Source organism: Cornus florida, unplaced genomic scaffold (genome assembly GCF_030987335.1).
Source record: "Cornus florida cultivar Cherokee Brave unplaced genomic scaffold, ASM3098733v1 CherokeeBrave_3.0.0_Hap2_Chr11, whole genome shotgun sequence".
Taxonomy (NCBI): domain Eukaryota; kingdom Viridiplantae; phylum Streptophyta; class Magnoliopsida; order Cornales; family Cornaceae; genus Cornus; species Cornus florida.
The window spans coordinates 133575243-133587528 of record NW_026775581.1 but is presented as its reverse complement, the minus strand read 5'-3'; the positions used below and the strand labels follow the sequence as shown (position 1 = coordinate 133587528).

At 32.1% G+C, this 12286-nt stretch overlaps 1 protein-coding gene and 1 long non-coding RNA gene across 3 annotated transcripts; one reads left to right on the top strand and one right to left on the bottom strand.

The window, feature by feature from the left end:
- Positions 1-5160: 5160 nt before the first annotated feature.
- Positions 5161-9585, top strand: LOC132281794 (protein COBRA-like). 2 transcript variants are annotated; one of them, XM_059783462.1, is made up of 6 exons: positions 5161-5426; positions 6689-6768; positions 7461-7917; positions 8284-8443; positions 8534-8811; positions 8946-9585. In XM_059783462.1, exons 1-6 carry the CDS (start codon positions 5336-5338, stop codon positions 9236-9238), a joined length of 1359 nt encoding a protein of 452 aa, XP_059639445.1. In that variant the 5' UTR covers positions 5161-5335; the 3' UTR covers positions 9239-9585. The 2 variants fall into 2 exon arrangements, with proteins under 2 accessions (XP_059639445.1, XP_059639446.1); XM_059783463.1 differs by lacking the exon at positions 5161-5426 and adding an exon at positions 6006-6095.
- LOC132281795 (uncharacterized) lies at positions 7717-10938 on the bottom strand. Its single transcript, XR_009471732.1, has 3 exons — positions 10503-10938; positions 10351-10401; positions 7717-7851 (listed from the first exon to the last, which is right to left on the bottom strand). It is a non-coding gene; the product is annotated as an uncharacterized LOC132281795 (long non-coding RNA).
- Between the last annotated feature and the right edge of the window lie 1348 nt (positions 10939-12286).

The following is a 12286-nucleotide window of genomic DNA, read 5'->3' as shown; positions in this document are numbered from 1 at the left end:
TTTAGAGTTAGGGTTCAGATCCGAATCGAATCACACGCACATGATTGAAAATCAATCCTTATAATTTAAACAAGATCTAAAAAATGAGGGTCGACAACAAAAAAACATTCATATGCTATATATACAGAATGTACAGACCTATAAAAAGTCCATAATATTCAATTTTGGAACAAATAAGAACCTGAATATTAAAAAGACTAAAGTCTCAATATATAATTAAATACAAAAATAAGTTAAAAAATTATTTACATGTGAAATAACTGTGTCCCTCCTTTTATATAAATAATATAAGATTGCGGTCTATAACCCCATACACATTCTAAAACCACCTTAATATTTTATTTTGGTGCAAAGTGACCTGAATGTTGAAAATATTAAAATATCTCTCTATAACTAAATAAAAAATAAGTAGATAAACTAATTAAATGTGACAAGTGTATATATATACAAGAGTATTATTGGAAGAGACCATGATACTTTTGAAATTTTATATCTTAAAATTGTCATGTGCAATGCACATGACTAAATTGTTAAAGAAATAATGACCTCAAATCCTTCTTTGTCGCATTTTATTCAAATTTAATGGACTTATATACTAAAAATAAATTATAGGGGTATTATTTATCCAAAATTAAAACATTAAGAATGTATTTTTCACTTTGCCCAAAAGATAATTAAAGTAATGTTTGGGATAAAACTCAATCCATTTAAAAATTAGTTAATGGATTTTACATAAATAAATAAAGCTTTTATGTTTCACATTAACTGGATGCATCAACTAACTCTTATTCATTCTTATTCAGTTTGGATGTTAGCTAAACGCTCTTTTTCTAAATGCCCTTATTTTAAGTCGAATAGAAGTGATAGCTTTAGCTTCTCTTTTTCTTCTATGTAAAAGCATAGGTAAAAGCTGTACCAAACGAGCACGTAGTCACACTTTGATGTATCAACTAACTCTTATTCACTTCCATTCAGTTTGCATACTAGCCTTAGTCACACGTGCAGATGTCACAATTTTAAACATATGGCTTGCTATTCATATTTATAATTAAACTCATGTTATCCCTTAAGTCACAAGTAAACCTTTTAAATTCTGATCCCCAAAGTATTTTTTTTTTTTATTTTCTATCGGTATACATTTATTTCATTCATCACTCATTTATTCAACTCTTTTTCTTTTTTTTTTTTTCTTTTTTTTTTCTTTTTTCAAAAAGGTAGTGTGCAATACTCACGTCTATTAAGCTTTCTAAATTACTCATGTAACGAAATTTCGGTCAATGACTCCCAAACCAGATAGTTTTAGGGCATTAAGTGTCAAAACACCCCTAAAGACTTAATTGCTCAAGTAATCTAAGCTACCTAAACTACTTATGTAACGAACTTTCAGTTAATGACTCCTAAATCAAATGGTTTTAGGGCATTAGGTGTTGAAACACCTTAAAAACTTAATTATTCAAGTAATCTAGATACAAACACAAACTTAACTCTTTTTTTTTTTTTTTTTCTTTTTTTTCACTTCTTGGTGAAGAATTCTTTTCATTCATCATTTTTTTTCATTGCATAAATACCATTATTTTTTTATATATATATTTTTTATACCTTAGTTCTGAAAATAATCAAATTTATCAATTTAACACAAATCAGAACAAAATTTCAAATTTATACCCTAGAGAATGCATATAAGTGTGAACATGTACAAAGTGAAGCATTTTACAAATCAAAATCATCAAATTGTAACTATGATGACAAAGTGGATCAGGCCACCAACTGATACCAATAATTTTTAAAAATCGAAAGTCTAAAATGCATGATTGCTAAAGTATGTTGGATTTGACTTTACTAAGGCAAAAATGCATGTTCAATATCAAATTATCCATTTTTTATGAGCATCTTCGAGGTGATTCAGATCGTCCTGAGTCAAATACCAAACTTTCACAAGCTCTCATGGCTCTGTATTGTAGCAGCTATCATGTCTTTTGCTTACTCTTCTATTGGTCTTGGACTCTCTATTGTAGCAGCTATCATGTCTTTTTCCGGTGCTCTTGTTCCGCCGCCGACAAAGACAACGCCGTTTTGCGCTTGGGTTCTTGGTTTGATTTTCCGGGCGAAGGTTGACATTGGTGAAGTGATGAATTTGGGTTTGGAAAGATCGGGTTTTTGGTTTTGTTTGATTTGGGTTTTGCAAAGGGTGAGGGTGAGATAGAGAGAGGTTAGAGAGAGGGAGAAAAGAGACTGCAGAGGGGGATGAGAGAGGGAAATGATCAGGTGCGAGTGCAAGCATTTTAGGTGTGGAATATAAAAATAATTTTTTATCACATTTGTCTACAATTAATTGCTGCAGTCCACCAACTAAGCAAAATGAATTGGTGGACTTGTTTCATACAATAATTTCTGCCAAAAAAGAGGTGGCTATATACCGTCTATGAAAGACAAAGAAAAACAAGTCATTGGAAATGTTTTAAACCAAAAAAAAAAAAAAAAAATGTCATTGGAAGATTGTGGAAAATGGATTTTAGCACCAACTTAAAGGCGGACTTTGTTCACGCGTACACTCATTTGATGATGATGATGCATTAATTAATTAAAGTGGGGGAGCCCATGATTGAGTCGGGGACCTTCGGTTTAATAAAAAGTTTGTAGTTCAAAGTCCACTCATTCTTCTTCCCTCTCATATTTTTTCATCTTTTCAATTTTAATTCATTCTTTTTCAAATAAAATAATCCTATTCCGTTCAAATTAAAAAAATAAAAAAAAAATCCTTTTACCTCATAATGAGCGCCCCTTATTAATCAATTAATTAAAATTTTTTTTTAAATGATTCTTTTATAAATCTTACAAATTCGTCCTGATTCAATGACTCAAAAAAGTAGAAGTACCTATTCCTCCTGTGGCGAAATGACTCTTATTATAAATAACATGACTCTCTCAAATATCAACACAATATATTATTTTACCTTTCTAATTTATCCTTATTACGTGAAAAGAATAAAAATGAAAAGTAAAATCCATTCATTCTAACAAGAAGATATATTTAAAAATCCATTCATACCATTGTAATAAGATGTTTATATGAGAAAGACAACACAATTGACACGATTTGTATATTAATATATTTTTTTTACTTATCCAATGTTTATTTTTTCTTTATTTATGTGTTATAAATTACTTTTTAATTTTATTACCAAAGTCAAATAGCCACAAGATAATAATAACAATAACAGTATCATAACAATATTCTGGTCTATATTATTGTTTGGTTGGTGTAACCCAGGAGATAATTTATAATAGAAAAAATACAGTTTATAAATATGACTTTATCTTTAATTTTTTTTTTTTTTTTTTTAACAGTAACTATATCCTTGAATCCGAAAGTACGTTTTTTAACTAGAAAATAAACACGAGATTAATTACATATACGGTGTGACAAAAGACAATTTTTTTTTTATTTTATTATTATTATTTTTTTATAAAGAGTAGTGCTACACATCTCGAATTAAAATTTAAAATTAGATCTTGAATCTAATGTTGCTATCTAAGTCACACAATTCGTTTAAAGAGACCTCGCTTTCAACCTCCGCATGCGAATTTACGATTTGGGAGCGTCGCACAAAATTCACGAATTCAATTTTTACAATTCGCGAATTTGTTTTCCTAATTCGTGATTTCCATATGAACTTACTTTATATTACTAAATTTGTTAGAGTTCCAGTGATATATTACCATATATACATTTATTACCTACAATATTACTAAATATATACATTAATTAATTAAATTTCAGTGTGCCCCAGTTGTATGACGTTGCTATACTGCCATATATATATATATATTAATTATACATATTTGAAAATATACTATTAAAAAACTTTTTAATTAGATAATATTACAAATAAATCACGCATCTATTAGTGAGAAAAGATAGCTTATTATATCATTAATTGAATAAATTATTGTGAATATATTTGCATATGTATTTAAACAAATAAAAATATATAAAATATATATGTCACGACCTAGTATAATTTTATTTAAACCCAATATTGAGACGCTCCCGCTCTAAAAAAAATATAGAGTTTGATGCTTTTGCACTCTCAGTGATTTAGGTTGCGATAACTAAAAAGACACTAAGATCATCTATTTTAATACATATTGCACTTTATTTTTTTATGCATTTATGTTTCCTATTTTTAAAAATTAAACAAATTATCAATTGAATAAAAATGAAAGAACAAACAATTACGGTAAGTTTCTCTCAATCTCTAATTTGTTTTTCTCTACTAATATTTTTTTATTATATATACAAATATATATATATATTCTCATATGCACTCTCTATATATTTCAATTACTGTTAGCTATTTCCTTTAAATTTAACCTTAATCAGAAAATACCAAATCAAAATACAATTATAAAAGGCTTTAAGTGAATTATCTGAAGAAAAAAAATCATTCATTCATGGTAAAAAATTGTAGTTTCTAATTTTAATTATTTGAATTATTATTCCCGAGAAAGAGGTCACTCATTTATGATAAAAAATTATAACTTATAGTTTTAATTATTAAAAAATTTAATCAAAAGAGTCTACGTAAAGAATTGAAATTTATGAGGATTTGGATTCCATAATCATAAGTTTTACCCTTTTTCTTTGTTTCCTACATTAAGGTATTTTTCTATATTAAAAAAATTACTTTTAAAACACACAAAACAACCAAATAAATTGAAAAATAAGTAACCACCTAATTTCAAGATAAAATCACAAATCAAAATTCGTGTAGTATAATATTTATTCATTTATAAATGATTTAACAAGTAATTACTCCAAAATATAGCATTTTCCATTTATAAATGATTTAACAAGTAATTACTACGGTATTTATATTTAATGGAAAAATCATGTCATGCGTAAACAATAAGCTAGCACGACAGCTGGCTGTCACTTTACTGGGTAACAGCCAAGCTCCGACTGTCAGTTCTTTAGCAATAATACCCACTGCAAGCAGGTATTGGAATCAGTCAAAGTCAAACATCGCAAGTGTTGCTGATCTATAAGATCCACGGTCTTAATTGAGCCGTCGTTCTTTTGCAACAGAACGTAGCTGTCGAGGATTAGCCTTTCCCCTAGAAGGCTATATATATACTATGGCCCGTATATATGAGGATACATTTTTCGGCAAGAAAAGAATAGGACTGAATTATTTTAATAACTAGTGACAGTGATGTTAAGGACTTAAGTCTACTAGTTCTTCAACAAACTTGGCCAAAACCCAGCCACTCCTCTCTCTCTTCACCTTTCGCACAAATCATCCAAGAAATCCAAGAGAGTTGGGGACAAGATATGGGTTTCTGCTTCGGATCTTTTACCAAATCCACCACTTCCATCGCCGTCCTTGTGTTCTTGCTCTCTTGCTTCTGCTTAAAATCAACAGGTTTGCACATTATTTCTTTACTACTCCGTATTTCTAAATCATTGTTTCTATAGTTGGAGTTATATAGTTTTTTTTCTGATTTTTGGTTGTTATAAATGGGTTTGGGTTGTTTCCGAAGATTTGATTCGTTTCAATGAACGCTGCTTCGGGTTCTTTTTGACTGAAGTGATGGATGATTTTGCGAGTTTTGTGTCCAGAATTGGACGATGATGAAATGGTTTTCCTTTATTAATCCATAAATTTCTGTATATTTTTATCCTCAGGGTTTCTTTGATGCTTAATGTCAATGGATTTTGGTGGCAACTTGAGATTTTGCTCTTACGTTAGCTTCTTTTGGAGATGGATTGCAAAAGATTGTAATTTTTTTAGAATTCAAATTTTCTATTTTCATTTATATTCTTGTCTTTGTGGCAAATTGATTCTGTATAACCCTTTCTGTATAACCCTTTCCTTTGTTTTATTTTATTTTTATTTTTATTTTTAAATACCTGAGGTTTTCTTTGTTCTTTTTTGTTTTTAATTGAAAGAAAAAGTAAACCCTAAATTAGATCATAACTTATTTTCCGCGATTTTCTTGATCAGATGATACCCAATTTTGACTTGAAGAAATTTCACTCCATTCCTTTGTTCTAGACTTCTAGTTGAACTAGTGGTTCAAGTTGCAATCAAGTATGTATAGTTCATGCATATTCTAAATTTGTCTAATGAAATTCTAGAATTGGTGATATAGATTGGTTGATGGTTCACTCTATTTATTTGTTCAATGTGCCATAGTGCTTTTGTTTCTTTGTAATTTTTCTGAATATTTTACAATATCACCAAGATTAAGTGATTGGGTTGCAGAAATTAATTCAGAAATGGGGAAATGTCTGCAAATGAAATAATGTAAAGCATTAAGGCGGATTAGATATTAACAAGTGAATCAAAGGATTGGCCCTGTTTTTAAAACATGACATTTCTTCTTCCTCACTTAAAAAAAAAACAGAACTTTTTGGCACTAAATTTACATTTGTATATAGGATTTTTGGGTTTGTGAACTGCTGACAAAAAGTGCACCAGGAGCTGTATAAGAACCCTTGCCACGTTTCATAAACTCTATAGTCATTTTTTATTATTTATTTATTGTTTATTTGTGATGAACTATGGGACTTTCTTTTTGTGTTTAGACTTCGAATACATGCCCCCTAATTTTTTCCATGTACAACTTACAAGTTTGTCACCAGAACAAAGTTCTAACATTTCTTTGTCGGTTGTTTATTCAGAAGCCTATGATGCACTTGACCCAAATGGGAATATCACAATCAAATGGGATGTTATTAGCTGGACCCCAGATGGCTATGTTGTAAGTATTAGAAAACTATATCTTTTTATTTTTTTATTTTATTTAAATTTAGTTCTCTCTCTGTCCCACACACATAGAGAGATTACATTCTCTTAGTAATAGTCAAGTTCGGATTGTTAAAGTCAAACCTGCAGCACCTTGTTAAGTTATTTAAGCTAAACCAACTTTTGTGCAGCGAAAAAGGGGGAAAAAAAAGGGGAACCAAATATTCGAACTATCCTTATCAATGTTTTTTTCACTTGTTTACAATTAACATTATGCTTTGAAGGTTCTTCAGCACTAACTTTATCAATAAAATGTGCTAATAATCTATATTATACAAATGGTATTATTGTTGTTCTTACTACTACTTCTAATATCGTTATCCAAAATGCATTCAGCTGTCAGCTGTCGATTATACCTATTTTAGGTTCTTTTTCACACTTAAAGAAGACAACTTTGTACTAGTTCACTTAGTTGATTGGGTTTACAAAAATTCATTTCACCTTTAACTCAACCTGCATATGGCTTTAATTAGGTCAAAGGAGACATCACAGAGTACTTTAATCCCATTAGACAAACTGATTAAAAAATTCGGTTTTATTATTGTTATATATATATATATAGTCACGCTCAATCCTTCCATTCATTCTTCAAGGTACCTTTATTCCATGCGTTCAGCATCTAATCAGCTTCTTATTGGAATTGGATAGGCTGTTGTCACAATGTTCAACTTCCAGCAATATCGTCACATTCAAGCACCGGGATGGACACTAGGATGGACATGGGCAAAGAAGGAGGTGATATGGAGCATGTTGGGAGGCCAAACCACAGACCAAGGAGATTGTTCAAGATTCAAAGGGAACATTCCGCATTGCTGTAGGAAGGATCCAACAGTTGTGGACTTATTGCCAGGAACTCCTTACAACCAGCAGATTGCAAATTGCTGCAAGGGAGGAGTAATTAACTCTTGGGTGCAAGATCCTGCAAATGCTGCAAGCTCCTTCCAACTTAGTGTGGGTGCTGCTGGAACCACTAATAAAACAGTCAGAGTGCCCAAGAACTTCACTTTGAGAGCGCCTGGGCCTGGTTATACTTGTGGACCTGCAAAAATTGTTAAACCTACTAAATTTGTTTCCCAAGATGGAAGAAGAGTCACTCAAGCTATGAGTAAGTCACCTGCAGAAGCTTGTATATTGCATTGGTTACATTTCTTTGTGCTTCTTTCATGTTAAAAGACCAAAGTAGCACCATGATACGTTCGTTTCATATAGATAAATGTAATGCATATAGAAATCAACTGAAATAGAACTTACTAGCTTTGCTATAAAGATAATTATAATAATTAGAAAATCACGTTTCTAAATGGCTGTTGGCTTTATCTTGCAAGGAGTTTATATTAATTATTAGAAATGCTGAAGTGCTACAAATTTACTTCTGACAAAGGAGAATTTCTATAAAAAGGAAAAAAGTCTCCCTAATGAAGATATTTAGATCCTTATATTGGATCTTAACCTGATTTCTCTGTTATGACAGTGACGTGGAATGTTACATGCACATATTCTCAATTCCTGGCTCAGAAAACTCCCACTTGCTGTGTCTCTCTCTCATCCTTCTACAATGACACCATAGTACCCTGCCCAACATGCACCTGTGGCTGCCAAAACAACGACACTCAGCCAGGAAGCTGTGTAGAGTATGTTATCTCATTATACTTCTACTTAATCTTCTTCCATTAACAATATTTTCTTTCAGCTTCTTCTAACACGTTTTTCCTGTGTTGCAGCCCAAACTCGCCATATTTAGCTTCTGTTGTTTCAGGTTCTGGCAAGAACAGCTATACTCCTCTGGTTCAGTGTACAAGCCATATGTGCCCAGTCAGAGTTCACTGGCATGTTAAGCTTAATTACAAAGAATACTGGCGGGTTAAGGTCACAATTACAAACTTCAATTACAGGATGAACTATACACAGTGGAACTTAGTTGTCCAACACCCCAACTTTGACAATTTGACTCAGATTTTCAGCTTCAACTACAAACCATTAACTCCTTATCAAGCTATAAGTAAGTAAGATCTTTCAATTCATTATGCTCTTGTTTGTTAATTCTTTCACCTTTTGGTGTGCTCAGTAATGGATCTGTTAGTTGTGGTGCATTAAAATATGACTAACTTGTTAAACTTTCAATTCTACGAACAGATGATACTGCCATGCTATGGGGAGTCAAGTTCTACAATGATTTGCTAATGCAAGCTGGCCCTCTTGGTAATGTTCAGTCAGAGCTACTTCTCCGAAAGGATAAATCAACTTTCACTTTTGAGAAGGGATGGGCTTTTCCTCGAAGGATCTATTTCAATGGTGATAACTGTGTCATGCCACCTCCTGATGCCTATCCATATTTACCAAATGCCAGTTCCCGGACAGCTATCTGTTTGCTTATTTTAATGGCGACTATGTTGTCGTCTTTGGCATTCTTATGTGCATATATATAAGATTCTTCTCACTGGTACAATCTGCAAATGGCGTTACCGTATGAGTTTCCAGTGGATCAGTCCCATCTCAGAACCAATAACAAATCAACTGAAGATTTTATGCTGGCACGCATATTTAGCAAATTCTTGTGGGTTCTGGTGTGCGCATCATGAAAAAACTTCAGTTTGTGTTTTGTGTGGGTTAATTCACAGCCATTTGTTACTTGCAACTGTTGTACTAAATCATATTGTTTATAAAAGCTCAATGTCCAAGGTAGTGCAGATATTTAGAACTGTAATGAGATAAGAACCATATACAGAAAAATTGAAGCTAATTCATGTTTAGGGCTGGTTTGTTTTTGTTCTCAGTTTGAATTCTTGTAAGATATCAAATTCCTACTGCGAGTGAAGAAAAAGCCAGGCTCTGAGAATAAATTGGCAATTTCATTCTGGAAAGTGCATTTGCTTATGGGATGTGAAAACTTTCTTAGATTTTTTTTTTTTTTCAACATCCATATTTTTCCTTTTAAGAAAAGAAGGGAGAGGTAAATATGTAGTTTACAACATTTTAGTGGCTATACCTGAGGAGATTTCGTTGTAGAAATTTTGATATCTGTAGTTCGTTTTCACAAACACATCATGTTATGCTAAATTTCCCAACTAAATTTCTACTGTATTATTCCTTTGAAGAATTCTATATTTTGTTTACCTGTGTCCAAAGGTTCCGTTTCAAACTTTCCTCTACTATCGGGGGGGAAAATTTAGGAGCTCGCAATCAACGGAAAAACATTAATTAAATTAATGTAATTTAGTTGAACAAGGTGGTTGTCACTGCCAGAAGTTGATAGAATATACATATGTGTAATTAAGATATAATTTGTTCTGGAATTGAGAATAGTTATCTTAGTTGATGTGTATGTTGATTTGTTCTTGGTTCCACCGAAAGTACAAGAAAGGGTATGAAAACACAGTTGATGTATGGCTTGGGGAAAATTTAAACAGAATGGAGAAAATAGATATTGCAGTGTTAATAAAGAAACAAAATTTTGAAGGCAAGTCATCTTGAGTTTGAAGCAATTGAAGAAAAATAATGAATGAATGAAAATTAAAAATGCTAGAAACCTGTTACTCACTGCATAGCTATCATGAATGAAACCCGTTAGGATCCAAAAGATCAAATGCAGCTGCAATGAGGAACGAGTGTAAGAGAAAGAGAAATGACAATCAGAAAAGTGAATAAATGAATGAATCGAAATTGAATAATTTTGTGTGTTAAGAAGTTTACCTGCAAGCTAAAGAACAGAGTAGAAGAAAGGTGAATTCGATGTGAGATGAGAAAATCTCATCTCTGCAATCGCAATGCTGTCGTCGAAAATGAGAAAAAATTGGGTTTGCAGCTACATTGAGTTGAGTCTGTGAAAGTGGCTAGGGTTCACAAATTCTTCGGCTGATGAATGTGTATTTTAAAAAGAGATTTTGGAAAGGTGTCTTGTAACAAGATTTTGGAAATGGCCTACCTAACTACTTCTTGTTCATAGATAATTACGGTTCTCTCTCTCTCTCTCTCTCTCTCTCTCTCATGTTCTTGGTGAGGATAATATACTATGGAGATTTGTGTGTGTGTGTGTGTGTTTTTTTTTCTCTCAAAATTCAAGCAAACGCATGGGGTAGTGGTGCTCATTGGTTGGCTGGGCCATATTGCCTATGCTGCCGATAACAAATCATAAACAATAAAGAAAGCATACAACATACAGAGAGGCCTTGCTTTGATTGAGGAAGTACTGTTATGGGCCATGTTGTACTGATGACAAGATAATTAAATACCAATAAATAATAATAAATAAATTTTATTATATATATATATATATATTTTATGTATCAACGTATAATTAATTAATAACACCCCATAACATTGCCAGTAAACTCACAACATCCTCATCCTAGCTTTTTTTTCAACAACACAAAGGATGTTAACTTTATTAAAACGGATAATAGAATATGTTAATTACATGGACATGACATCATTATAAGAGAAAGAGATAGGTATGTTGATAGGGGGCATTTTTGTCATATACCAGAGATCATGTGGAATTTCAACTACCACTTGTCTTATTATTCCCCACGTTTTCAGTGAGAGAAGGAAAAGAGTTGTGGTCAGCTAAACAGTGGTAGGGACAAGTAATGAGTCCACTTCTCGCAGAAAATGACATCCCAACTAGTAGGTGAAGTATTTCACACTTCCAAATATTAGAATGCTTCAACACTAAAATTTCACAATTTGCTCTCTTTCCAATTAAGTTTTTGGCTCCCTTCTATGTCTGTGACTCAAAAAAAAATTTGTAAAGGGGAGGAATCGCTTTTAATTTATAGGAATAAACTTATATAGTAGATTTATTTTTGTAATTTTAATGAGGATTTTTTCATAATTTTTTTAAAAAAATTAAACTAAAAAAAAAAAAGGAAAACAAAAAAATCAATGGGGACTGATGTTATGTTCGGTCCATGTCTGTCTGTGACAAGTTATTTCTTCGATTTTTCCAATAATTTCTTACACTTTACAGTCAGTATTATAGTATATAATGTGTATTTAGTATATTGATATTATTTTAACGAGTGATGCAGTATTAGTTGTTTGCACTGAACCTCACCGAACCCACCTTGAGGCCTATGCACTTCAATGACCCTGGTGCCCTTTACAATCACAACTGCCCTGGTCCACTCGCAGTGATGATGTTACACGTAGCTACCCTGGTCCACACGCAGAGATAGCCAGAAACGGAATGGCTAGCGCTTCTGCGGCCGACTGAGACCACGAGCCAGGCGGCTTATAATTCTTCATAAATTAGCCTCGTTTTGTTGATATCCACTAACCATTGGGCACTCTCATTTTTTTGTCCAATTGTTGAAAGCCCAACCCACTAAACTGCATAACGTGACCCCTCCCAGGCGAATCCAGAAGTTGGGTTGGGCTTAAATCCAGCCCAATTCTAATGAAAAGAAATAAAAAAGTATGAGTTGAATTAAATTCCGAAAAATAAAAAAATCTATGAGTTGAATTAATTTCCGAAA

What these genes read in the sequence shown, in the direction of transcription:
- LOC132281794 (XM_059783462.1), top strand. Translation starts at nt 5,336, where the DNA reads ATGGGTTTCTGCTTCGGATCTTTTACCAAATCCACCACTTCCATCGCC. An exon ending in GGACCCCAGATGGCTATGTT is followed by an intron (nt 6,769 to 7,460) that starts GTAAGTATTAGA and finishes GGAATTGGATAG; the next exon opens with GCTGTTGTCACAATGTTCAA. An exon ending in AAGAGTCACTCAAGCTATGA is followed by an intron (nt 7,918 to 8,283) that starts GTAAGTCACCTG and finishes CTGTTATGACAG; the next exon opens with TGACGTGGAATGTTACATGC.